Below are 23,164 nucleotides of genomic sequence, written 5' to 3'. Positions count from 1 at the left end.
CTTATTATGAAGGCCCACTTGGTTAAAAAGCCCAAACACGAAGAACCTAGTGAACATCATCAGAGGGGCAAGATGTGGAGCGTGGAGCTCGTGGGAAGATGGTCCCATCACCTCTGGACCATGTTCCTGGGAGGGGGATGGTTTGCTAAAGTGGGCTGGGGAGCAATAATGTTGCATAGTTTTGGAACAAATCCTTCTGTTCAGCTACGGGGGAATAAAGGGCAGAGAGTAAACCCCAGGCAAGGATTCACTGATCCTGAGGATGAAAGAAATGAACTTTGATGCTAACGCACCACCTCTGAAATATTTCTGGCAGGTGTTTGGAGGATCCAGATGAATGACTGCTGCAGTTACCTGTCGAGTCAGGGCCTTAAGGACTTTAGGGGACGCTAGTACTAGCTGGAAAATGCAAACTCTCAGCAGAGGAAATGTACTCTTCCTTTCTCTGGGCTAAAAGAGTGGTCGAGGTTGGCCAGGGGAAATAATGGTGTGGTCTCTCTCTGCAGATCTATTTGCCGAGTCCCTGCACTGCAGCTGTTGAATTTCCAGACACAAACAAGTATGTATTCTGTGAGCCTGGCCGAGCCCACACAGCAAGGAAGAGCCAAGCTGGATTCCATTCTGCTTTGCACATCAGCCGCTCTGCTGCAAGCTGAACTCCAGGGCAAACGCTCTGCCAGTAGGGATGGCACCACTGGACTGATATGGGCAGTTCATGGGGGACACTCCTAGCCTTGGTTATTTTGGGGAGAATGAGAAACAGTAGATGAAGAGTTGCAGAAACATACATCAGTTTCAACAAAACTGGTGCACAGCAAGGAAAAATCTGGTTTTACTAGTCATCCTCAACATGCCTGTGTGTGTGCTTGTTTATGTTTAGGTAAGCCTGGCCTCCCACTCCCTAACGAGTCAGCAGACAGGGAAAAAGTGGCCAACTCCATGTCGAAGGCCACAGTGTGCACCACACAGAGGTGACCAGCAGTGACCAGCCGAGGGCACGGTAGGGGCTGAAATCCCCCTTGTTTTGTCTCGTGCCCCCAGGGCCAGTCCTCCCAGAGGGCCCCTTTTCATCATTCACCCCAGGGCTCCATATAGCAACTTCTCTGCCCAGCCTCACCAGTTATTTGAAGGGGTCTTGAGAGAAAGTGAAAGAAAAGGACAAAGGGGTCAAAGATGATAAAAAAGGGAAGATGTAAATGTATATACGTTCCTTCTTTTCACTAGAATGTCAGTCCTTGATGTGGTCGCCTGCTTCATGTCACCCATTTGTGACCAACGACTACGCTTCCTCTACACTAGACCATATGGAAGACTGAGCCAGGAAGAGGTGAGGAGATATGGAGTGGAAGATGGGATTTTGGGGGCTCTCAGGTAGGTTTCAGGTGGCAGGTGGGGAATGCAGTTCTGTGTAGAAAGGGCTGATGGGGGGAGCCTGGATGGCTCAGTCCGTTAAGTGTCCGACTCTTGATTTCACTCAGGTCATAATCTCAAGGTCGTAAGATTGAGCCCCACATCAGATGCTGCACTGGACGTGGGGTCTGCTTGAGATTCTCTCTCTCTCCCCCTCTGCTCCTTCTGCCGCCCCCCCCACCCCCTGCTCACATAGGCACATGTGTGCATGCATTCTCTCTCACAAAAAAAAGAAAGAAAGGGCTGAATGGAACCCTTGCAAGTTGTTGGGGCCAGAAGAGTTGTGAGGTGGGGATAAAGTTTGATATGAAGAGAAGGAGCTGAGGTCGTTGGGATGATGGTGCTTAGATACAGTCCAGCATTCCTCAGGTCCTAAGAGAATCTGGTATCTCTGGCTGGTCGGTATATCAAAGGGAGGATGAGATGTTTGCAGAGTGGAATGGGATCGTCTTCCTCAAGAATGATGAGTCCAGAGACATCACGTTTGCCACTGTTGCCTCCAAGTCGGACATTTCCTCTAGCGCGGTGGTTCTCAAACCAGCAGGCTCCACATCACCTGGGAACTTTCTAGAAATGCAGATTCTCAGGACCCCCTGCCCCCCCCCCGCCCCCCCGGCAACCCACTGAATCAGAAGCTCTTGGGGTAGGGCCCAGCAATCTGTATTTTAAGAATCCCTCTAGATGATCCTAATGCCCAGTCGAGTTTGGGAACCACTGGTCTAGATTATAAAGAAGAGTTGCTCGAGTGAGCCGGATTCAGCAGGAGGAAGGCCCGAGAGACGGAAGCAAGGTGCCAGCTTCCCCGGGTGTGTTCAAGGTCTGCTGACCTAGTTTTAGCCTCTGTCCTTGGGCTCTGGGTCCTCTGCCCTTTCCAAAGAAATACTGAACCAGCTCAGACCACTGCATTGGCACAAGATCACACTTTAGTTCAGAGACACATTTGCATAAATACTTGAAATGGATCCACCCCTGCAGGTGGAAGCCCGAGAACCCGTGGCTCTCCACAGTCCTGCGACTCTGCAGCCCTGCAGGCGATGGATTTGAATACCGAGGACAGTCACGTTCATTTTTGAAGACAGCCCCGGGGGCGCAGCTATGGCGCTTTGACATTCGTCATCGACCTCCCCACTCTGCACCTCTCTTTTACTAATTGTTTTTCCCCTCTGAGGTAGATTATTTATCGGGGAAACCAAACAGGAAAAATTTTTTTCATTGAACTCTGCTAGTCCCTTGCAAACAGGCTGAGTCTCCCGTTTGGGTCAATAAGTGCATTTTTTACCTTTTCACCTATAACCTCTACCTGAACCCGCACTAGGTCCAACCCACCAGATAGTAGACTTTAGGATCTATTGTCCCCATTCTCGTCTCCCCATCGTGAATTCATGCCAAATTGGAGTGGCTGTGGCAATGGCAGGCCTGGATAGGCCATGCCGCCTCCATAGGTCGGGTCACCACAGTGGGTACGCCGGTCTGCACCCCAGCACCCCGAGTCCATGAGCACGAGACCGGCCCCGCCCCCCACCCCCCCACCCCCACCCCAGGGATCACAGCGGGCACGGCTGGGTTCCACAGGGCTTGGCATCCTCGGGTTTCAGAGCCTCACTGCAGGTGGCAGAGGCCTGGCCGTTGGGGTCCCGGCACTCCACGGTCCGCCGCTGCCGGCCAGCTCCGCAGCTGCTGGAGCACTCAGACCAGTCCCCCAGGACCCACTGCGCATTGAGCAGGGGCTGGATGACGTTGGTGGTCGCCCTCTCTTTGCTGTTCTGTGTGCTGAAGCTCACGTCATTTGGAACGAAGAAGGTATATTTGACTTTGGGGGGAAAGACCTCACCAGGGACAGTCAGGAGCTGCACGGTCAGAGGCTCGGGCAGGGGCCGGAAGCTCTGCAGCCGCTCCAGGGTGGCAATGGAACCGCTGTATTTAAGGATGGTCCCCTTCACCAAGATGTCCTGCTCTATGGCAGAGATGGCCAGGTTTCCATTGAGCAGGTACTGCCCATCGGCCGTCTTCAGCGCCAGGTAGCTGCCGTCGTGCTGGACCCCCGGGTGGCTTCGTTGTTTCACATCGATGTTAGTAGCACCAGCTGGGATGGTGACAATGTCATTGTAGCCGTAACTACGGTAGGGACAGAAAGACCCCCTGAGGACCAGTGGCTACCCAGCCCAGCCACCTCAGCAAGGTAGCATGTTGGTGACTAGGGTGGGCGGTCACAAAGTGCTAGCAAATCATCAAGTGATTGCCCCAAAGTTCCACATAACTTAGCTGCTGGGGCCGACAAGAATGTTTTGTACATTGGGATTTTCAAGGGTTTTTGCTTTGCCTGGTAACTCAGCTTCAAATGTTTGGAGTTTGGATGTGTGGATCTGGATATCAGCACAGAGGAAGACATCCCAGAAGGGCTTGCAAAATCGCATCGGTCCTGCCGAAGCCGACAGCTCTGGGCTCAAGTGAGATCTCAAACACACTCAGTTCCCTGCACGGGTATAAACCTTTGCTTGGCCCCCTTCATACCCAGGGTTCAAACCCATGTGGAAAAATCTGCTCTACACACCAGTTCCAGAATCCGACCAGAATGGACATCTTGCTCCACCTCTTAGAGCCAATCAGCCCCTACTATTTGGTTAACATGGCCCCAGGGCAGGAGCCCGGGCGATAAAGCTGCTTCTAGTTGCCTTCCTCCGTGTGTCAACTCTCTTGTAGGTCTAGAGCTTTACGTGGGATGGAGAAACCTTAGTTTTTATTCTTCTCTTCTGGGGCAGAAGTGTTTGGATTACATAGGCCGGGAGAAAAGCAAAGAAGATTGAGGACAGGCGGTCGGTTCTCTGCTACTCTTGCCTTCTGCCCACTCAGCTAGCTGCTGAGTCTAGGGTGGCTCTGAAAGAATCCACAGCCCCATATGTCTAATGCCTAAGAGAAAGCCAGCTAGCAGACCTGCTATCTGAATATCGCACACCACATGCTTCTTTTTTCTCTATCCTTTGAGTTTAACTTTGAAGACTGCCAAGTTGTCTGCTGTGGGCTGGTTCTGTTCTCCGAAGCCGACCAGGTGAGAGGTAGCGAGAGACAGGGGGGAGCCCAGTGTGGCCACGTAACATATGCCCTGGCCCTTCCTCCCTGGGAACTGTGTGCCATGGCAGGAGAAAACCAGCCCAGGAATTAAGACACCTGGGCTCTCTTCCTGGCTGTTATTAACTATCAGTGTGACCTTAGGAGGGTCATGTGATCTTTTTGTGCCTTGGTTTCTTCATCTGTAAATGGGGAATAATAGTATTGGCTACCTGATGGACTTATTTTAGGAATCAAATGAGGCCATAGGAATGAAAGCACTTAAGGAAAAAAAAAAGAAATGAAAGCATTTCAGTACTAGGGGTTTCATGAACATATGGTGTTCAGGTGTGCGAAAGCGTCCAGAGTTCTCAGATCCATGAAAGCACTAAGGCCACCAAGACCCCCCTCTTTGGACCCCCTCTTTGAAAGATCCACCTGCAGAAAGGATGGGACTCACCAGGTGTAGGGTGAGATGTCCTTCCCAAAACAGGCCTGGAAGAGCCACTTTCTGGCAAGGGCCCTCGTTACTCAGCATAGCTCTATTGCTGGTTGACTCAGAGCTGATACACTCCTATCCTCAGGGCCTCTGGCGGCCCTGTGCTCTGTCCTCTCTGTGGGCCAGACCTTGTGCCAAGCGTTCCGCCCATCTCATGACTCGGTATGATGATTCCGAGATAGAAGGGACTCCCAAAGCTTTACAGAGAAACTACAGCTCAGGGCCGCAGGGGTAATAAGTAGCTGCCACGATTCGCATTTAGGCCAGCCTGATTCTAAAGCCTGTTCCGCTTTTCTGGAACCTAGGCACAGAACTATGGTGAGACTCACCTGGAGGGGTTGAGGGAACCAGACACCTTCCTGCATGAATTGCCTTTGCCCCCACACACCCCACATTTGTCCAGCTTCCTAGGCGAGTCCACCACGTGGTCACAGCCAGCCTTGACACACTGGCCACGGACGCAGATGGCTAGAGTCTCTGGTCCACACAGGGTGCCATCGATCACCTGGAGCAGGGAAGCAGAAGGTAACAGAGAGCGTGGTGTGCACAGAGGCCACCCACAGGTGGGGTCGGAGCAGGTGGCCTTCCTCCCCACTTGTGGTTCTGAGCTCCAGAAGGACTCTTACCTTGGCCTCGAACACTTTGAATTCACTCCTCCCCCGGGCTCGGCAGAACAGCTTGCAGCGGTCCCGGGGGGACACCCCGGCATACTTGGGGACCCACTGTAGGAGGTTCCCATCCATGTCGGTGTAATTGTAGGCATTATACTTCTCACACTGCTGCTCCCTGAAGCTTTTCCCTACAAAGAGTAAGAAACGGCATGCAGTTAACATGCCTTGCTGAAGCAGAGAGGACCCAGCGGCAGAAATGCCAGCATTCAGGGCCCCTTTCTTCCTCCTGGTTTTGAGCCAATCCCAGGACATAGGTTCAGTGTCATCTGGGCCCAATATTCCTAGACACTCCCGACCTAGGTCCACGTGGCAAGGAAAGGAGCATCCAGCCTCAAGCTGGGCTTTCTGGGATAAATATCCTTTCCGTCTGGGGGAAGATACCAATTCTATCTTACAGATGAATAAACTTAGTAGGAACAGGGGACAATTCAGTAAGCTTGAATGATCCGTGGAGTATATTTTTGGGCCCCTGCTAATCGTGCTCGATTTTGACTTCCTTCATGACATTTAACTGGTGACCAAAACCCTCAAATCGACATCTCTAGTTCTGATCTTGCCCCTGTAGCTCACCCGCTGTAATTCTGGATGTCTCCGGGGGACCTCCATGTTTAGCAGGATGATTACCTTTCAGCTCAGAAAAAGCCGAACCCCATATGGCTCCTCCACGAACTGGTTTAATTTTCATTTGGGGATACTGCCACATTCTGGTGTGAGACTGGCATCTGATGTCTGCTGAACACTTGAGTATCTACGTCGACTATTTCCAACCTGGTCCTTAAGTCCTACACTCTATTCATGACAATCTGCGATTTTAAGTGTCTCCTTCCCACTCTCACCATCTGAGTCCACCTCCCACAAGCCCAGGCCTCTCGGTTGCATGTGAGACCTAGTGCCCAGCCTCTTCTCCCATCCTGCTGCATGCTGCTTCCAGAACAATCTGTCGGAAGTAAGAAATGGTTTTTTTTTTTTTTTTTTTGCCCCACAATCCTGAAATTAAACCTGCTCTTACTACTGAGGTTCTCTACCCCTGCATCCCTGCATGGCCTGTGGAGACTTTTCAAAACACAGATGGCCGTGCCCTACCCCTAAGATTCCGATTCAATGCATCTGAGCTGTCGGGGATGCTGTGTTTCAACAAGCTTCCCAGGTGACGTGATGGGACAGCCTGCACGGAGAACCTCCAGATACCATTTCAGCTTTGACAGACCTTTGCTGTGTAGCCTTAAAATGCTAGTATGCTGCTTGACTCCACCCAAGTAAATGCTAGCCCCTCTCAAGCCCCCCGCCATCTCCACGCAGGCACGTGTCCTCCCACACCCCGTCACCATCTCCATCCTCCAGGCCCTGCTCAGCCCTAACTCCCTGTGAAGCTTTGGACTAGCCCAGGCTTTTCCTTGCTCTGACTTCTTCATAAGCCGGGGGTCCGGGCCTCAGAGCTTAGGCTTTAGTTGCTTTGTAAGAGGCATGTGGATCTCTAACTAGATTGCGAGTTCTTTGAGGACAGAGACCGTGCTTTGTGCATTTTTACGATGTCATTTGTAACATCTTTTATAGTTCAAGCCACACGAGAGGCACTAAAAACCACTTGTTGACGGAGAGGATGATCCTGGTGCAACTGAAATCATTCCGTCTACCTTGTGCCTTATCTTCATCCCCTCTCCTTCTTCTCTCTCTCTCTTCACCCCATGTGCCGGGCAAATTCTCACAATTCCGGGGCAAAGTTTCTAGAGCCGCGGGCCGCTGCCGATCCTTCCTGTCTTGCAAAACTGCAAAGCCTACAGATTCCCTCATTAGACACCAACCCAATGTCAGTGTGTCTTTGCACTTGGATGCATCTCTCTTAAAACTCTGCTTGTCTTTTGCCGCCTGCCAGTATTTCCTGGAGCTGCACAAAGGGGAGTTGGATGGGATGGTGGGGAAAAACTGCTAATGATTCCCTCTCACCAGTTTTGCTGCTACCCCGGCTGCCTCTGAGTTAATGTGTGTTTTTTCCAGTGGGTACTAGGAGGTAGGAATGTATGCCAAGGGGAGGTAGAGGCAGTGCTGCTCTCTGGTGAGGTTCCATCAGGCAGTTGCCACGGGCTCAAGGGAAGATGGGCAACTCTTCTCAGAAGGAATGTGCGTTAGAATCAGATTCAGAAACCCTCCCTCCACCCTGGGCTGAATGTTGGCTGGAAAGACAGTGGAGGTTTGGCTCTGACACTTGCTTTGGAAAACACTTCTATTCTGCACACAGACAAGGGTTCAGATGCCTCCAGGAGGATTATTATCCTAGATGCTAGCCCCTCTGCTGAGCTCCTCCCAACTCCTTGAATAAGTTTGGTTGGGAATGTCATCCTCTATTTCCACATCTTGGAAGATCGGGGCAATTTCTTTCCTTGACTTTGCTACACTCTCCCAGCACAGTGAGAGTTGTCTAGCGGCTGCTAGGCTTTGCCCTAAAACTTGGTGCCTTGCAGGGTCCATTTATGTCTGGCTCACAGGACAGCTCTGCATCCCGGGAGGAGACCCACCCTACTTTTTGTCTGGGGATCAGCTGCAGTGACAACAGTAGTGGCCATCAGTGGCGATTACCATCAGGGGGGCATTCCTCTGTGTGGCACGACTGATACTTGGCTCTCCGACCCAGGCAATATCTTCCTCCATTCTGAGGCTCAGGGTCCTTGCATTCACGGTGTGAAAACTGTACTCCTCCTCCGCAGGTCCGGGAACATTCTCCCCAGGGTCCCCATGGGGCCCAGCCTCCATCCACCACAGCCTGCAACACACAAGGCCACCCTGAGTCAGGAGCGGGGGTGGGGGGGTGGTGGTGGGGGGGACTCAGCTCTCAGTGTAACAGGGGTCCCTGGCCCTGACCTCTTCACCTACTTATGCTCATCCTGGTGGGTGTTGTTCAGTAAACTGCTCTAATCATTTGTTAGTGACTGTGTGGCTTGCTTGGCGATTGGCCTCTTGAACACAGAGGCTGTGCTAGACTTCTTCACTGCTGACTCCCCAGTGTCTAAAACAGTGCCTTGCCATTAGTAAGGTGCTCGGTATTAGTTGTTGAATGAAACAACATTTTATGGGAATAAAGTTGTGTCTAATGCAGCAGTTCTCCATCAGGGCCGTTTTTATCCTCTGGGGACATCTGGCAATGTTTGAAGACATTTTGGTTGTCACAGTTGGGGAGGGTGCATGCTGCTGGCCTTTAGCGGGTAGAGGTTGGGTGCCGCTAAACATTCAACAAGGAGCATTCAACAGTGAACACCCACCATGAGCAACCAATGATGAGGTATCCTACAATGAACATCCAATAACGAGCATCCAACAGTGAACATCCAACAATGAGCATCCAACAATGAGCATCCAACAATGAACCTCCAACAATGAGCATCCAACAGTGAACATCCAACAGTGAGCATCCAACAATGAGCACCCAACAATGAATACCCAAGAATGAGCATCCAACAATGAGCACCCAACAAGCATCCAACGAGCATCCAACTACAAGCGTCCACCAATGAGCGCCGAACAATGAGCATCCAACGAACATCCAACAGTGAAGAAGATAGCCTCCTACAACCAAGACTTATGCAGCCCCAAATGTCTCTAGTGCCGAGGTTGAGAAGTCCTGGTTTAAAGGAATAATTGCTGGGAACTGTTGCTATTGGTCTACCAGCTATCAGTTCCAATGGTAGGATAATGCCTGGGAAATAATCAGATTTGCTTCCATCCTTACAATCAATCTATGAGAACAAAGCTTTGCCCTTGATTGGCTCACAGAGTTTTCAAAAGGGAAATAATTTAAAAAAATGACAAAAGTTGCTTACATAAAAAATGAAAAATACAGAAAAGTATAAAGAAAGAAAACAACACTTAAAAAAAACCACTACCCAAATAAAATCACTGATGTGGTTTTCATCAATAACCTCTCACACTTTTGCTCTGAATAATCATAAAGATGCGGTGTTTTAATTTTACATAGTTATGATTCTGTCATATATATAGTGTTCTATGATCTGTTTTTTGCCCTTAAAAATAGATGATAAACATCATCCCATGATCATTCCATGTCAAACTCTCCCTGCATTGAGCTTGGCTCTGGTGCCGAGGAATGTTGGACAGACCTCCTCCCCTCAGTAATGTGTGAAGCACGTGCTTTGGACGGGGTAGAGGGAGTCAGTACACAGAAGAGAAACTCAGTGTCTGAATGGGGAGGATGAGAAGTGGCTGAGGCTGAATCTGTGAATCCTGCCCTGGTGCCAGCTTAGCAAGAGTGTGGCTTACCTGGCCCAAGCAGGATCCTGAGCCTCAGGGCAAAGGACATGCCACTGAGGACAGCCCTCTGGAGAGTGAGTGCTCAGGCCACCCTGGTGATTCAGTGCTGGGCCCAGACCAGGCTGCGAAACTCAGCAGATGCTGTTTCATAGGCAGGGCTCAGTGACTTGCAGTAAGAGAAATGTGATCAGCCTCACAGTTTGGAAGTATTAAGAGCAGGGCAAAGAAGCGAATCACTTAAAAACTCTCGCTGGCATTGCCTTGGTTTTTCGTGTAAGTTTCCTCAGTCCTGGGCCAGGTTTTCTCTGCCTGGTCAGAGACAGCTTGATTCCTTCTCCCCTCCTGAGTATGGAATTCCCACAATTAGTCTCATTCTCCTGACCTCTGAAGATGAATGCAGCTCAGACATGGGTAGGTTATGAATACTTTTCCCTCAGCTCTTGACTGAATGTTCCTCTTCTGCCATCACACTATCTGTTTAGGATGGAATGCATAATGGCCTCCCTTTATTGAACAGCCACGATCTGGTCTTTGTGCTGGAAAGCTTCATGCCTATCACCTGTCCTCATAAGCCTCCTAGTCCACCCCAGAACAATTGCAGAGGGGAGTTCTCAGAAGGCCCTGAGCACTGGTGGTGTCATCCATCTGCTCTGAGTCCAGCCTCGAAGGACTCCTCTTGACTTTGGGTAAATATGCTTTGCTTCGTTTGTTAAAAGACGAATGATTTTACTTAAGACGTCCTAGTCGCAGCCTGGCCCAAAGTCTCTTAGTTCATGGCTCTCAAGTGTGGTTTCTTCCTTGAAAACAGCCCTCCCCCTCCCTCTCCTCCCACACCCCCAGGTGGCCATCCCTCACCTTGGGCCTGTCCACTTCCTCCTCAGGCAGACAGCTGCCATCCCAGCAGAGGTGCCCAGGCCCACAAGGCGTCCCATCAGCCCATGGCAGACTGCCATTCTTCGTGTGGCAAAGGGGCTCGGTGCCATCCATGTGGCACCAGAGCTGGGCGCAGATGTCCTGTGCAGAGGTGTTGGGGCAGTGGCGGAAACCCAGCCCAAAGATCTGCTTGCACTGCTGGTCCAGCTCATAGAGGGCCCTGCGGCCTGGCAGGTCTGTCGGGAGGGGCAGGGCCGACGTGGGGGCATCCAGGAGACAGTCTCCTGAGAAATGGAGGAAAGCAGAGGAACGAGAATGAGGAGCAGGGGTTTCCCTCTCTCAGCTCCCCAGTGGAGGAGCTCCCACATTACACTTAAATTCCTACTGATGGGGTGTAAGGCCTAGCCATCATAATTTCTTTGACCATAAGCTAAAAACTGTCAACACTCAATCATCTATATGAGCTTATCCAATTTTTGACTATCAGTTAAGTAAAATGTTATTAGGATTGAATTTTTTTTTTTTTTTGTTATCCAGAACATCTTATATACATTCAGTGTGTACCTAGGGAATGCCAGCTAACTGTAATACTAATCTACAGCACACGGAATGGGGGATGCAAATATGCTCTCAAAAACCGTGGCAGGCAAAATAAAGCCTAAGTACTGATGTTTGGATAATCTATTACTTTTGTATCTTAGGTGTCCCTGTCTCCTTCGATGAGAACAATCAAGAGTAAGTTGTGTTTTCACTGCTTTACTGAATAAGTCCAATGCTTTTAACCTGGCATGCCACCCACCCCCATCCCCCACCCTTGCTGTCACACTGACCTGTTCCCTGCCTCTTTGCCATTCCTAAGCTACAGCATGATCTATCTCTCCAGCCGGGATGCTCTCTTCTCTCCTCTGTACTGCGTTCTTTCATTCCTTCAAGCTCTGTTCAAACCCACCTCCTCCAGACAAACCTTCTCAGACTAATTCTACTGGCTCTGGGACTAATCATCTAAATTAGCACAGCACGCTGGCTGCTGGAAGATAGGGCAAGAAAGAGTATGCTTTGTGGGGATGGTTAGCCTGCCACAGCACAGAAGGAGGCTGGGTGAGGAACACCTCTCCGACATCTGTCCTATCCGAAACGTCTCTGCTGCTCTCTGAAGGAGCTCCACCAGAAATTGCACGGGTGCCACTAGCACTCTAGCCACCATGGAGGCGGGCGGGGCAGACCTCAAACACCAGCAGCGGGCCAGAAAAAGCAGGGAGAAGCCTGCGGGACACCTACCGTGCCCACCGTCCAGGAGCTCCGTGAGGTACATGGCACTGCAGGGAGACCAGGGCAGTGTCTTGTTTAGGTGGACGAAGAGCGGCGCCATCATGTGGTGCTTGCCCATGGGCCCAAAGAGCCGTGTGCAGGGCTTGGAGTCGTCGTGGGGCATGCTGAGGACGTGCCCTGGGGTGGAGAGAGACCTGAAGTCCACCCTGACCAGTCTCCACTGCCCTCCAGCCCGCCCTGTCCCACCCCAAGAGCTCCCCACACAGCCCAGCACCCCTCTCCCTCTCTCTGGCGAGACAGCCACCCTCCGCTGACAGAAGAGGGCGTCTCGGGCCAACCAGTCACCAGCTCCTCATGGGGATGGCCATGCCCTTCTTCCTTAAAGATTTTTGTCTGGGGCTTCACTCTGGGCTTTTCTCTCGCAGAAGCCTTTCTCAGAGTACTGGGGGAACCTTGATATCCCTTTGTTTTCAGCCTCAGCCTGTCCTCAAAAATTCACTCCCTGACACAGCACTCTCTTTACAATTGATCTCCCCAGAATTCTTACTGTGACTGCTTAGCTTGGGCAAAGCATCGTAGCTTTACCCGAGCATTTGTTTCATTTTGGCATTTTCCTGGGGACCCCTGATGATGATCCAAGACCCTATTTTAATATTACGGCCTCATGCTCAGGGTGGGAATGGAGAAAGTACAGTATCTATTTACATATAATCACTCTGTCAGAACTCTGAGTAGAATCTGGCCAAGAGTGAGAGCTGCATCTTCCTTAGACCCTGGGCTGGCCTGGATTTGGAAGAGGCAGTTCCCCCTGACAGAGTACAGTAGGCTTGGCATGGCAAGTCTTACCTAGCTCATGGGCCAGGGTGTAGGCCGCCTGGAGCCCCTCATCCTCGATCACAGAGCAGCTCTTGTTGGGGTCACAGATTGTGCCAATGTCCGCCACACCCAGGGTGTCACACATCCCCTCCTTCCCACAGAAGTTCTGCTTGGCAGAGAGAGTGAGGGCGTGAGAACAGACATACAACAGAAAATCTTCCTATTTCTGCTCCTCCTGAGTTGAAGGAAATTTTTTTTTTTTTAGAGAGGGGGAGAGCGAGGGAGGGGGAGGGGCAGAGGGAGGGGACGAGAGAGCATCTTAAGCCGACTCCATGCCCAGCAAAGAGGCTGACATGGGGCTCGATCTCACAACCCCATCACCATGACCCGAGCGGAAATCAAGAGTCGGACGTTGAACCGACTGCGCCACCCAGGTGCCCCTGAAGGAAAATTTGTAAGCCGAAGGCCCTATTTCTTCGCAAAGGCCACTTCCGTGAGGAAGCCCGTTTCTTTTTCTACACTGGTGTGTCCTAGGGCTGGCTGGGACTTCGTGTCCTAGAGTTGGCACGTCCTAGGGCTGGCTTGTTTTGGGAGGCAGGAGAGCACAGTGCTGAAGAGTACTGACCCTGCAGCAAGACTGCCCTAGGCTTGACTATGGGTGCCACCGCTGTGTGTTTGGGGGGGCAATCTATGTCTCAGTTTCCTGAGTTGTAAAATGGGGCTTGGTGGGGTTGTCCTGAGGACTGAAAGTGTCAACAGGGCAGCACATATTATTAGATTTTCCAGCCTTCAGGAAGCTATCTGTTTCAATTGCACCAGCTAGGAGGGCAGGCCTCCTGATTTGGAGAAATCTCAAGGTGACCCCCAGTTCCCTGCCTCTGTGTTTAACAGTCATTGTAGATGGACCTTCTCTCTACATTCCAACTCCAGATCTTTTACTGGGCAGTTTGAGCCCATTTCCTCTTGTTATGACCTCAGTAGACAGCTGGTCCCAAACTTTTGGAAAAGAGCCCTTACGAGATTCCTCTCCTTCCCTTGCAAATACCTCACACTTGTCCTCATGACCTCCCCCTCATCATTCCACACACGAGGCTCCTGGTGTCCAGCTGGGGCCAGCAGGGAGACATTTCCCATGTTTGGGCAGGCCTCATGGTCCTCCCTTTGATCCACCCATCCTGCCCCCCTTCCTGCCTGGGCTCTCTGGAGCCAGCCCACAGACCTGTCTGGTGAGCAGAATGGCTGTGTCAAAGTGTTCTGGGTGCCGGTCACTGGGCTGGTTGAAACGCCGCTGCCAACTGCAAAAGTTGCGCAGGGTGAGCCCCCCGTTGTCAGACACTTCCGGGCCCCACTTTTCATCTTCCACGATCAGCACTTTTACCACCATGAGATTGATGGAGTTTCTAATACTGGGGTGCTTGTAGATGCGGGCTGCCACGGACATCAGCGTCAGGATGTGGTTCTGTAGGGAAGACGGGAGCAGGGGGAGGGAACGGTTCGATCTCCTGGCCCGTTGCCTGCCCGCTGCCACCCCCCTCCATGTGCTGGGCTCTGCGCTGAGCGCTGGAGATAAAGCATCTTGCTGAAGACTCACAAAACCCCGGAGGTCCCAGTGTTACTTCCCTTCATTTTACATATAAGAACAGGGAGGCTCAGTAACTGGCCCAAGATCCCAAAGCTAATGAGTGTACAGCCAGGCTCTGAACCCAGATGGCCGGGCTCCAAAGCTTGTGCCTTTAACATCTCAACCAGCCACATGTGGCTGTGTAAATCGAAGTTAGTTTAAATTCAATAAAATGGAAATTACAGTGCCTCTGTCACACTGGCCATGTTTCAAGTACATCAGTAGCCACCTATAGCTCAAGGCTTCTGTATTAAACGGAGCAGACAGGACATTTCCATCATCACCAGAAGGTCCTATTGGACTGCACTGGTTATTATTCTGCCTTAACTCTGACACCAAGCAACTTCCTGCCAGCCCCCCTGCCCGCCCCCTCCCCTCTCTGTTCTCAGCCCAGAAGCAATTATTTGAGTGTTCAAGGTTAGTAGAATGTGTCCCTTAGAATCCAGTGGAGCATTTTCCTGATGCCTGCTGGGGTAACTTCTACTCTGCAGGATGGGCCCTGTTAACCCTGAAATCATTTCAGTAGTCACTAATAGTTAGTCTGCACCTGTCACCAGACCCGCACCTCATTAAACGCTCACACTCACTCTGTGAAGTAGGCAGTGTCATCCTGGGCTTACAAATGAGGGAGAAGAGGTTCACACGAGTTAAACAAGCTGTCTAAGGTCACACAGCTCTTAAAGCCAGGACATCAGCCCAGGCACGTCTGTCTCTGAGGCCTACACTCGTCAAATGAAGTTTCCCAGGGCTTGACCGCTGGGTTTCTGGACAACCCCGAAAGGGTTCTTCCTTTCTGCCAGGGGCTGGAGAGGGGGCAGTGGGCCTAATGAGACCCAGGCGCAGAGGATCACACCTGCTTCCAGTTTTGTCCAGACCAGCTGAAGGAGTTCACATCATTGCTGGGCCTCTGTCCTATCCCTGGGCTGCCAACTACTCCCAAGGCTTTGGAGGCGGCCAGATGGAGCTCACTCTCCTGCCTCAGGGACCTCTAGAAGTGAGTCCTCTTGGATTGTTTTGCAGGAAAGAAAGGGGCAGGGGCACGCAGGCCTTCAGCTGGGAGCGTGGCCAGCCGAGCTGCCATTCATTTGCCCCCGCTCCCCATTCCCTAGGGCACCATCTCCCGTCAGCCTTTCTTTTTTCTCTCCTGTGGTCTGGAAGGTAGGAGGAGAAGGAGGGGAAAAGAGGGTGAAAGGCTAAAGAGGGACACTCCGTCGGTTGAGGCCATGTGTGGGCGTTCCAGACGAATCCTATTATTTGTGAATGGGATCTGTCTGTTCACCTCGCGGGCAACAAGCCAGGTATTTTGTAAGCCCTACAAACAGGGGTTGGCAGGTTTCTTAGCGTGTCAAGCACTCTAGCTATGTTTAGGCTGATGTAAACATCTTATCAGCAAAGCTGAAACTTGGCGCTTGCTCCTAGAGCTGGATTCCTGAGGGAGAAAAGCAATCACATCATTATGCAACTGGGGGTGAGGGCTGAGGAATGGGAGCTCGCTGAGACTACTTCCTGGCCAGGCCTTTGCTGCTTCCAGGGGGCAGAGTCTCCTGCTCTCCTGCCCTAGGAAGGGTTGAATCTGATGGGCCAGGGACCAAGCCGTGGAATTTCTTCAGAGGCAACCTGCAACTCTCCTCACAAGATCTCTTCCCTTTGAGTCCCAGTTTCACAATCTCAAAATTGGGGAGACAATGTTTTACAAAGAAGGTGTTACCACAAGAGATACCAGCTGCTCAGCATCGGTCCTGGCAGGCTTGAGGTTTAAGAGGGCTCGGCGTTCTCAAGCTGACCAGATCAGACTGAGGCTCCGGGGCCACGCGGCTGAGTGGGGACCATGCACCGGCCACGCCCCCAGTGAAAGCCAAAGGCACACGGGTGTCAATTTCTGCACAAAGGAACGAGGTGAGGCATCAGGGGAGGCTTCCCAACATTAAGATTTTCAGAGAGCCTCCCTTGCGGTTCAGGGAGCTCAGAGCATCTCCGGACACTAAATACCTGTCAGGCTGAGCGGGCTTGAGGGCCATTTCCCTTCAAGGCAGATGGTTAGAGTTGAGAGCTTTTGGATGTCCTTCTGGTTGCTATTTCAGAAGATAATTTCCATTGCAAGAGAGCTGCAAGGTCTGTGTGGTCCAGTGTTTCTGTTAAAGTCCCCAAACCTGGTCCTGCTCATCTCCCTTTTCGTCTAGTCTCGCTGAGGTTTTGGAGGTGGGAAGCACTGCTATCCCACTGTTAGCTCCTCTAAGAAACCATGGCAGGAATGCCTGACATTTGCAGTGCATCTTACAGTTCCCTCGGGGGAGGGACCTGGTGGGGGCAGTGGCCGAGAGAGTCTGTGAGCCTCCGAGTCTTGGCAGTACCCTGGGCCAAAAGGCCAGGCCTGACTTACAGTTCCACAGAGAGAGGGCTCAGGAGCCAGTCGAGGAGAAGGTCAGACGGCTCACTCCACCACCTGGTGTCTATTTATACTTCTTTGTGCACCACCCAAGTGTGGGCTGCTTGCTGAAGAATGTGAACAAGATGGCGCCCCTGGTGGAGTGGGGGTCCCAGCACAGCAGACAACCTCCAAGAACCATGTCAGGTCGGGGGGGGGGGCCATGACCAGCCTGGCCAGGGGTGGTCAAACAACCCTGCTCTTGAATGACTTGGGGGACCTCATGCCCTTAATTCTCATTAGGAAAAGACACAGCCTTTTTAAAGGGAGTCTCCTTCTTCATTGGTGCCCCTATGACCTGAAGAAGAGAAAGAAATGCCCTAGGCAGCTAGGCTGGGATGCAGCCTAGCTCTTTGATTTGATTCTTTGTGATACAACTAGGGACATTCCTCCCCCAGAGCTCCCATGGCAGCCAAAGCCAACTGCGGGGAGAGTCTAGAAGTCTGGGCCGGGGCCAAATGCATTTCTAGCAGCTCCTTCTGCTCAGAGTGTCATCCCTATGCTTTGCTCTTTTGCTCTTCATACTGTGCTTCCCATCGCTTCTCCTTGCAGCACGCCTGGGAGAGGCAAGGAGAAGAGTGGCCACATGGAAACCTTCTGACCTCAGCAACTGGTGCCACATTTTTGCTACTGGGGGTCTCTCTAGGGCCCAAGACTGCTGGGGAGGTGGTGGAGAAGCAAAGAAGCAATTGGAGAAAAGAAAGGGTCCTGCACCAATGTCCTTCATCTCTCCTCATTCTCAAAATAGCAAGGGGCAATGTCACCTCTCCAGAACCACACACACTTACCACAAGGAGTCAGGCTTAAACACTCTGAGCCAAGCAAGCTGAAAAGGAAGGTCTCCCTGCCGCGTGGGACAGCAGAGTTGACGTGGCAATGGGCTGACTGTGAAGGCATGTCCTACTCTGACAAACGCCATCACCAAAGGCAACTCCACTATTAGCTACGCTTTATTGAGCACCTACTATGTGCCAGGCACTGGGTCAGGCGCTTTCCATATTTTATTCTGTCCTCAGGGTAATGCTGGGACATTGATATAACTGTTCCTATTTTGCTGGTGAAGAAATCAAGGTACAGAGAAATCGGTAACTTGCTCAAGGACACTCAGCTTATTTCGATGACTCTTCAAAGTATATGCTCTTAATCACCACACTGACTGCCACCTATCCTTGCTGCTACAAGGACAACTGCAGCAGAGCCAGAGCAAACCCAGAGCACGCCAGCAAGCAAGCTTACCCCTGGCATCGTCTATACCTGCGGAGGCAGAGGTGGTAAATCAAAGACCTTTGAATATTAAGGCATTTTCTTTGGGAAAAGCTTCATATTGTTGATCATTCTGACTGGAGAGAAATGAGAAATGAAACAGAAAAGACTCATCCTCTTGCCAGGAGGGGAACAGAGTTCACACACAGGTAGAATACAAGTCTTTCCCCCGTGAGGATGTAGGTAGCTACAGAGCAAGTGGGGCATGCGTCTGCTTCTGTCACTATCCAAACCAGGACGCTTTTGAGAGCGAAGATGATGCTATTAATAATCATGCCAGAACAGGCCTAAATGGGGACTGTGCTGGGAGATGTGGTCCCTTTAGTGTTAGGGCTTGTGGGAGACATTTTCCCAGAGGATATGGGTAAGGGGGAGACGGAATGGCTGGGATTTAACCCTTCCCTGAAATCACTTGCTGGTAGCCTGACATCTTGGGGATCTTCTGGTCTCTGGGGACGAGGAGTGCCACTCCCCGGACCCTCTCTGCTGAGCAGAGAGTTCAGAGTTCAGCTGATACACTGGCGGGACGGATTTCGAGTCCGCCGTGGGGGGCACGGCCCAGCCTGCCACTCACAGCTTTCCTGCGGCAGCTTCATCCAGGCAACAGAGGCAGTCCGATGCAGACAGAGTTAATGGCCTCTTCCGAGGTGGTCCCTCCTTTCAGAAAGCCCCCTTTGTCTGAGCTCATTAACTCTGAAACCAGATAAGAAGGTGGGAGGCAGGGGCCCCTTCTGTCAAGGGATTAAGTGAACTCAAGTGTACAGAGTTCTGGAAAACTTCATTGTCGCTTCACAGTGTGACCAGCCTCGAGCGTGGCTAATTCTTTCTCTTGGCCTTGAAGGTGGTTTCTTCCCAGGATAGGGCCTCCCACTTTGGCTGGGCATCTTTGGACTGCTGGATTCAATGCCCCATTCCCACAATACAGACAAGTGTAGGGGGTAAGCAGAGCCACTGTCACAGACCCTCCTCGGGCTAAAGAAACCTCATGGCACAGTAAGAAAGAGCACTGCTCCCAGGTTCAGGAGACTTGGGTCATGACCCAGCCCTGCCACTTACTAGCTGTGTGACCTTGAGAAAGGCACAGATTCCCTGTGAGCTGAACCTTCTTCCTCTGCCTCTCTCACTGGTATTTCTGCTGACGTGATGCATGCAAACCATTGTGCAAATTGAATGCACTCAGACAATGGCTGAACTTTCTAGAAGACTCATCATGAAGCAGCCTCACTGATGCTTATATTAGTCCTGATGAGCAGGGTCTGGCTTCACAGAGGAGGAAATGCAAACCCTCAAGGGGGTGAAGTCTCTTCATCCTTACTTACACCCCTGGTTGCTAAGATACCCCAAACTGCCTTCCATCCATGTGAACGAAGTCTCCAGGAGATTCCTTGAAGAATAAAGAACTGGATTCTATTTTGGGCAGGCAAGGTCTTGGGGAACTATAACTTGACATTCATTCTTGTCTTGGCTGAGCTCATGGACCTGTTTAGGAAGCCCAGGGGATTGAGCTGAGAAGTTCAAGTCTATCCTGTGGCATCTCCACAGCTGGTGAGCAGTCAAAGCAGAGGGGTCAGTGGGAGGTCACAGAGGCAGCCGTGCCTCAGTCCCTGCCTCATCCCAACATGGCGACAGCAGGGGTATAAGTGGGCAGTGACATAGGAAGACCAAGGCGGGGGTGATGGAGCTGGTCAAACCAAGAGAGCACTTTTCCTTCGGGCGTAGGACCCAGAAGTAGATACCCTATGGAAAGGACCTTAGCCTACACGGGGGCCTGATGTCCTTTCCTGACCCACATAGGCTGGCTGGGTGCAAGGAGTGTGTCTGTGAATGGTCCAGGAATGGTGTGTGTGGAGGGGGAGGGGGTGGGACAAGCATGCACTGGCTCATCCACCCAGAAATCTATAAGGGTGGGAGCACTCCGGGGTGTCTCTGTGAGGAGAACCTGGGGCAGACCCAGCCCAGCCAAATACCCCCTTGAGGCAAATACTCAGTGTCTTAAGTTACTGGGTGATGATGGGCTGAGAGAGCTAGATGGTAGGAAGGCACTAGAGAAAACATTTTGGCTCCGAAGCCTGAAAAGTCCTTTTTCTGCTGCTTCTTTGTGTTCTTGTCATCTTTCCTACCTCCTGGTTCTTAGGCAGACGTCAGAACCTGGTCCCTGCCTGGGGACGGGCTCAAGCATCTCAGCTCTGGGTTTGCAGTGATTGTACTTTTAACCTCTCTTTGGTCAAGCCCCCTAGTAGCCAGCTGTGGTGGTCCTAACCTGTGATGGGAGAAGCCCCGCTAGCTATGCTCTTGAGGACTTGCTTGAGGAGAAGGAGTCAGAGGAGTCAGCTGGTGCCTCCCCCTGCTCTCAGGGTAGTCATGGAAACAGATATTCAATCTTCATAGACCCGAAGCCCATTGGGAAGACCACACTGACTGCTCAAAGTTGTCTTACCGTGCTCTGGGAGAAGTGAATACTCCAACAGTGTGCAAAGGAGCCTGCTCCTGCAGGAGCCAGAGAAGCAGCCCACACGGACCTCTCACCTCTAGCTCTTCCCATCCTTCCATCTGGACGCACTTCCCAGTGATTGCAGAGTGATGAAGATGGTGTGCATCAACTAGACTGTTCTGCACAGGTGATACGGAAGCACTCGATGCCCCCAACAGTTGGGCATAGGCTGAGCCTAGAAGAGGGTCACTGGCCAAGACTGCCATTATTGAAAAAGCATTAACTGAGCTGCGGCAGTGGCCAGGATCCCTGCTGCAGGCATCTCTGACCTCTGGGCAGGTCAGGTCTTCTCTACTCTTCTCTACCCGGCACACCTCTGGTTTTGTGCTCCCCAAGGGAAGAGAAAGTAGAGCCCTCCCCTAGAACCCTTGTACTTCACCCTGTTCTTGGGGGAGGTGTTGGGACATAGGGTGACACAGACTCCTCCTGCTGAGTGTGCACCACCTCTGAATCTAGTTAGACATGGTCTGGCTACAGGAGCTGTCCCCTGAACTCAATTTTCCTGCCCAAGTTCAGTAGAGAGCTGTGTCTGGGCTGAGAGCAGCTGGGGTGGACCAAGCAGAGTTCTGGCTCCACAAGGAACATTAACTGAAAGCGTTCATATGCCCTCCCTTTTCCACTGAAGCTTCAGTTTCCCAGGCTGAGCCCCCAGGCAGAAATTCTGTTCCCCTCCCTTTTTGTGCTGATGCTGGCACTGCCAAGTTCGGCCGGGGCCTAGTGCCAGGTTGGCAAGGTAGTCCATGCCCCTTGATCAGAACCAGCTGGGCACACAGAAGTTGGGCAGCCCCTTTCCAGGTTCAACTCCCTCCAAACAATATCTTTTACTTATGGCAACCTCAGTTCTGTCCGCAAAGGGAATGAAATAGACACATCTTTCCGTCCCAGCTGACTATCCTTGGGAACCTCTCAGGTCTGGAGACAGTAGAGGGCTGAGAAATGGAGGATAGGGTGGATGCTCTTCCAAAATGTCCAGTTTTCATCTCTGTTGGGAGAGGCAGGTGCCTGGGGGAGGGGGGTGCGCTTTTAAACCCACTTTTAGTTCAGTTTGCCAAGTGCTGAAGGAGATTCAGGATGCCAGGGGTGAAGGTGAGTGGCAGAGGTCAAGGAAGCGCCAGGACCTCCACTCTATACTGGAAGGGACACGGGGGAGAGGGGCAGTAGGTAGCCCAAGGGTCAGAGGTTAAGAAAAGAGTTACTGCGCTTTCTCAGAAGGGAAAGAACCTTGTTTGGGGTCGGTCTTGGGAGGATGAGGAGCGTGAAGGATTTTCTCAGAGGAACTGGAAAGGGGAGATTTGGGAGGCTCTAGGAGGTGACAGGGGGCCTCCAGGCAAAGTGAGTCCTACCTGTAGGTCAGCTCCATAGAAGGCAGCCATGGACGCATCGGCCACCAGCAGCGTTTCCACGAAGCGAGCCTCGGACACAAACCGCTTGGTCCTACTCGTGGCCCCCAGGGGTGGTGGCAGATCGCGGACGCCTTCTGCCTCCTCTTCTTTGCCCCCCTCCTCCTCCATTTCCTCCTCCTCCTCCTCCTCCACCTCTTCCTTCTCCTGTTCCTCGTCTCCTCTCTCCTGCCTCTGATCCTCTCCCTTCACCTCCCACTCGGGTCCTCCGGGGGGGGGGTGGGCTTCGGAGGAGGCGAACCCGGGGGTCCCGAGGCGCGCCCGGGGCCCCCAGCGCTGCAGGCGGTGCGGCTGGCGCAGGGAGCCCCCCGCGCCCTGCGGCTGGATGGTGAACTCCTCGCCGTCCAGCAGGAAGGAGCCGCTCAGCCCGCGGCAGAGGCTGACGGCCGCCAGCGACTCGGGCTCCCCATTCACCGTGCCGGAGAAGAAGCAGTCGCGCAGCTCCCGCTCGCCCCCGGCCGCCCGGCCGGAGCCCCCGAGGCGCTCGATCTTGAACTCGGGCGCCAGGAAGCTGGCGTCGGGCGCCAGGCGCAGCACGAAGCCCTTGCCGAAGGCGGACAGGTGGAACGCGAGCTCGCCCGCGCTGCCCGGCAACCGCGTGGGCTCCACCAGCTCCGAGGCCTGCCCTCGGGCGCCGGGCCGGGCCGGGGCGCCGCGGGCGAGCGGCGGCGGCGGCGGCGGCAGCAGCAAGAGCAGCAGCAGCGGCAGCAGGAGCGGCGGCCACCGGGGGGCGGCGCGGGGCATGGGGGCTCCGGCTGCGGCGCGGGAGAGGGAAGAAGGCGGCCCGGCGCGGGCAGGTGCTGGCGGCGCGAGCGCAGCCCGGCCGCTCTCTCCAGGAAAAAGCAAATCAATCAGCTCGCTGGCCGACTCGGCCAGTGGGGGCCTGGCGGCGGCGGCGGCGGTCCCCGAGCGGCCCCTCTGGCTGGCGCAGGCCGCTCCTCCCGCGCCCGCCCGCCGAGCCGAGCGCGAGCAACTGGCGCCCCGGCCCGCGTGCGCCGGTCCTCCGCCCCTGCCCTGCGCGCGGTCCCCGCGCAGCCGCCTCCTGCCTCCTCCCCACCCCGGGAAGCACCGAGTGGGCTGCCGAGCCCTTCGTATTTATACTTCCTTCCCGGCTTTGACAT

At 52.8% G+C, this 23,164-nt stretch overlaps 1 protein-coding gene across 1 annotated transcript; it reads right to left on the bottom strand.

Moving 5' to 3' along the window:
• Window positions 1–2,954: 2,954 nt before the first annotated feature.
• Window positions 2,955–23,164, bottom strand: ADAMTS8 (ADAM metallopeptidase with thrombospondin type 1 motif 8). The gene is made up of 9 exons (XM_088017820.1): window positions 21,987–23,164; window positions 14,063–14,302; window positions 12,874–13,009; window positions 12,037–12,204; window positions 10,741–11,042; window positions 8,200–8,383; window positions 5,581–5,753; window positions 5,284–5,459; window positions 2,955–3,525 (listed from the first exon to the last, which is right to left on the bottom strand). The coding sequence occupies exons 1-9, from the start codon at window positions 22,785–22,787 to the stop codon at window positions 2,955–2,957; spliced, it is 2,751 nt and encodes a 916-aa protein (XP_087873946.1). The 5' UTR covers window positions 22,788–23,164.

The sequence above is a fragment of the Eumetopias jubatus genome, unplaced genomic scaffold (assembly GCF_037043125.1).
Source record: "Eumetopias jubatus isolate StellerSeaLion01/CBP00866 unplaced genomic scaffold, mEumJub1_p1.0 scaffold_13, whole genome shotgun sequence".
In the NCBI taxonomy this organism is placed as follows: domain Eukaryota; kingdom Metazoa; phylum Chordata; class Mammalia; order Carnivora; family Otariidae; genus Eumetopias; species Eumetopias jubatus.
This window is presented reverse-complemented; position numbering and strand designations above follow the sequence as displayed.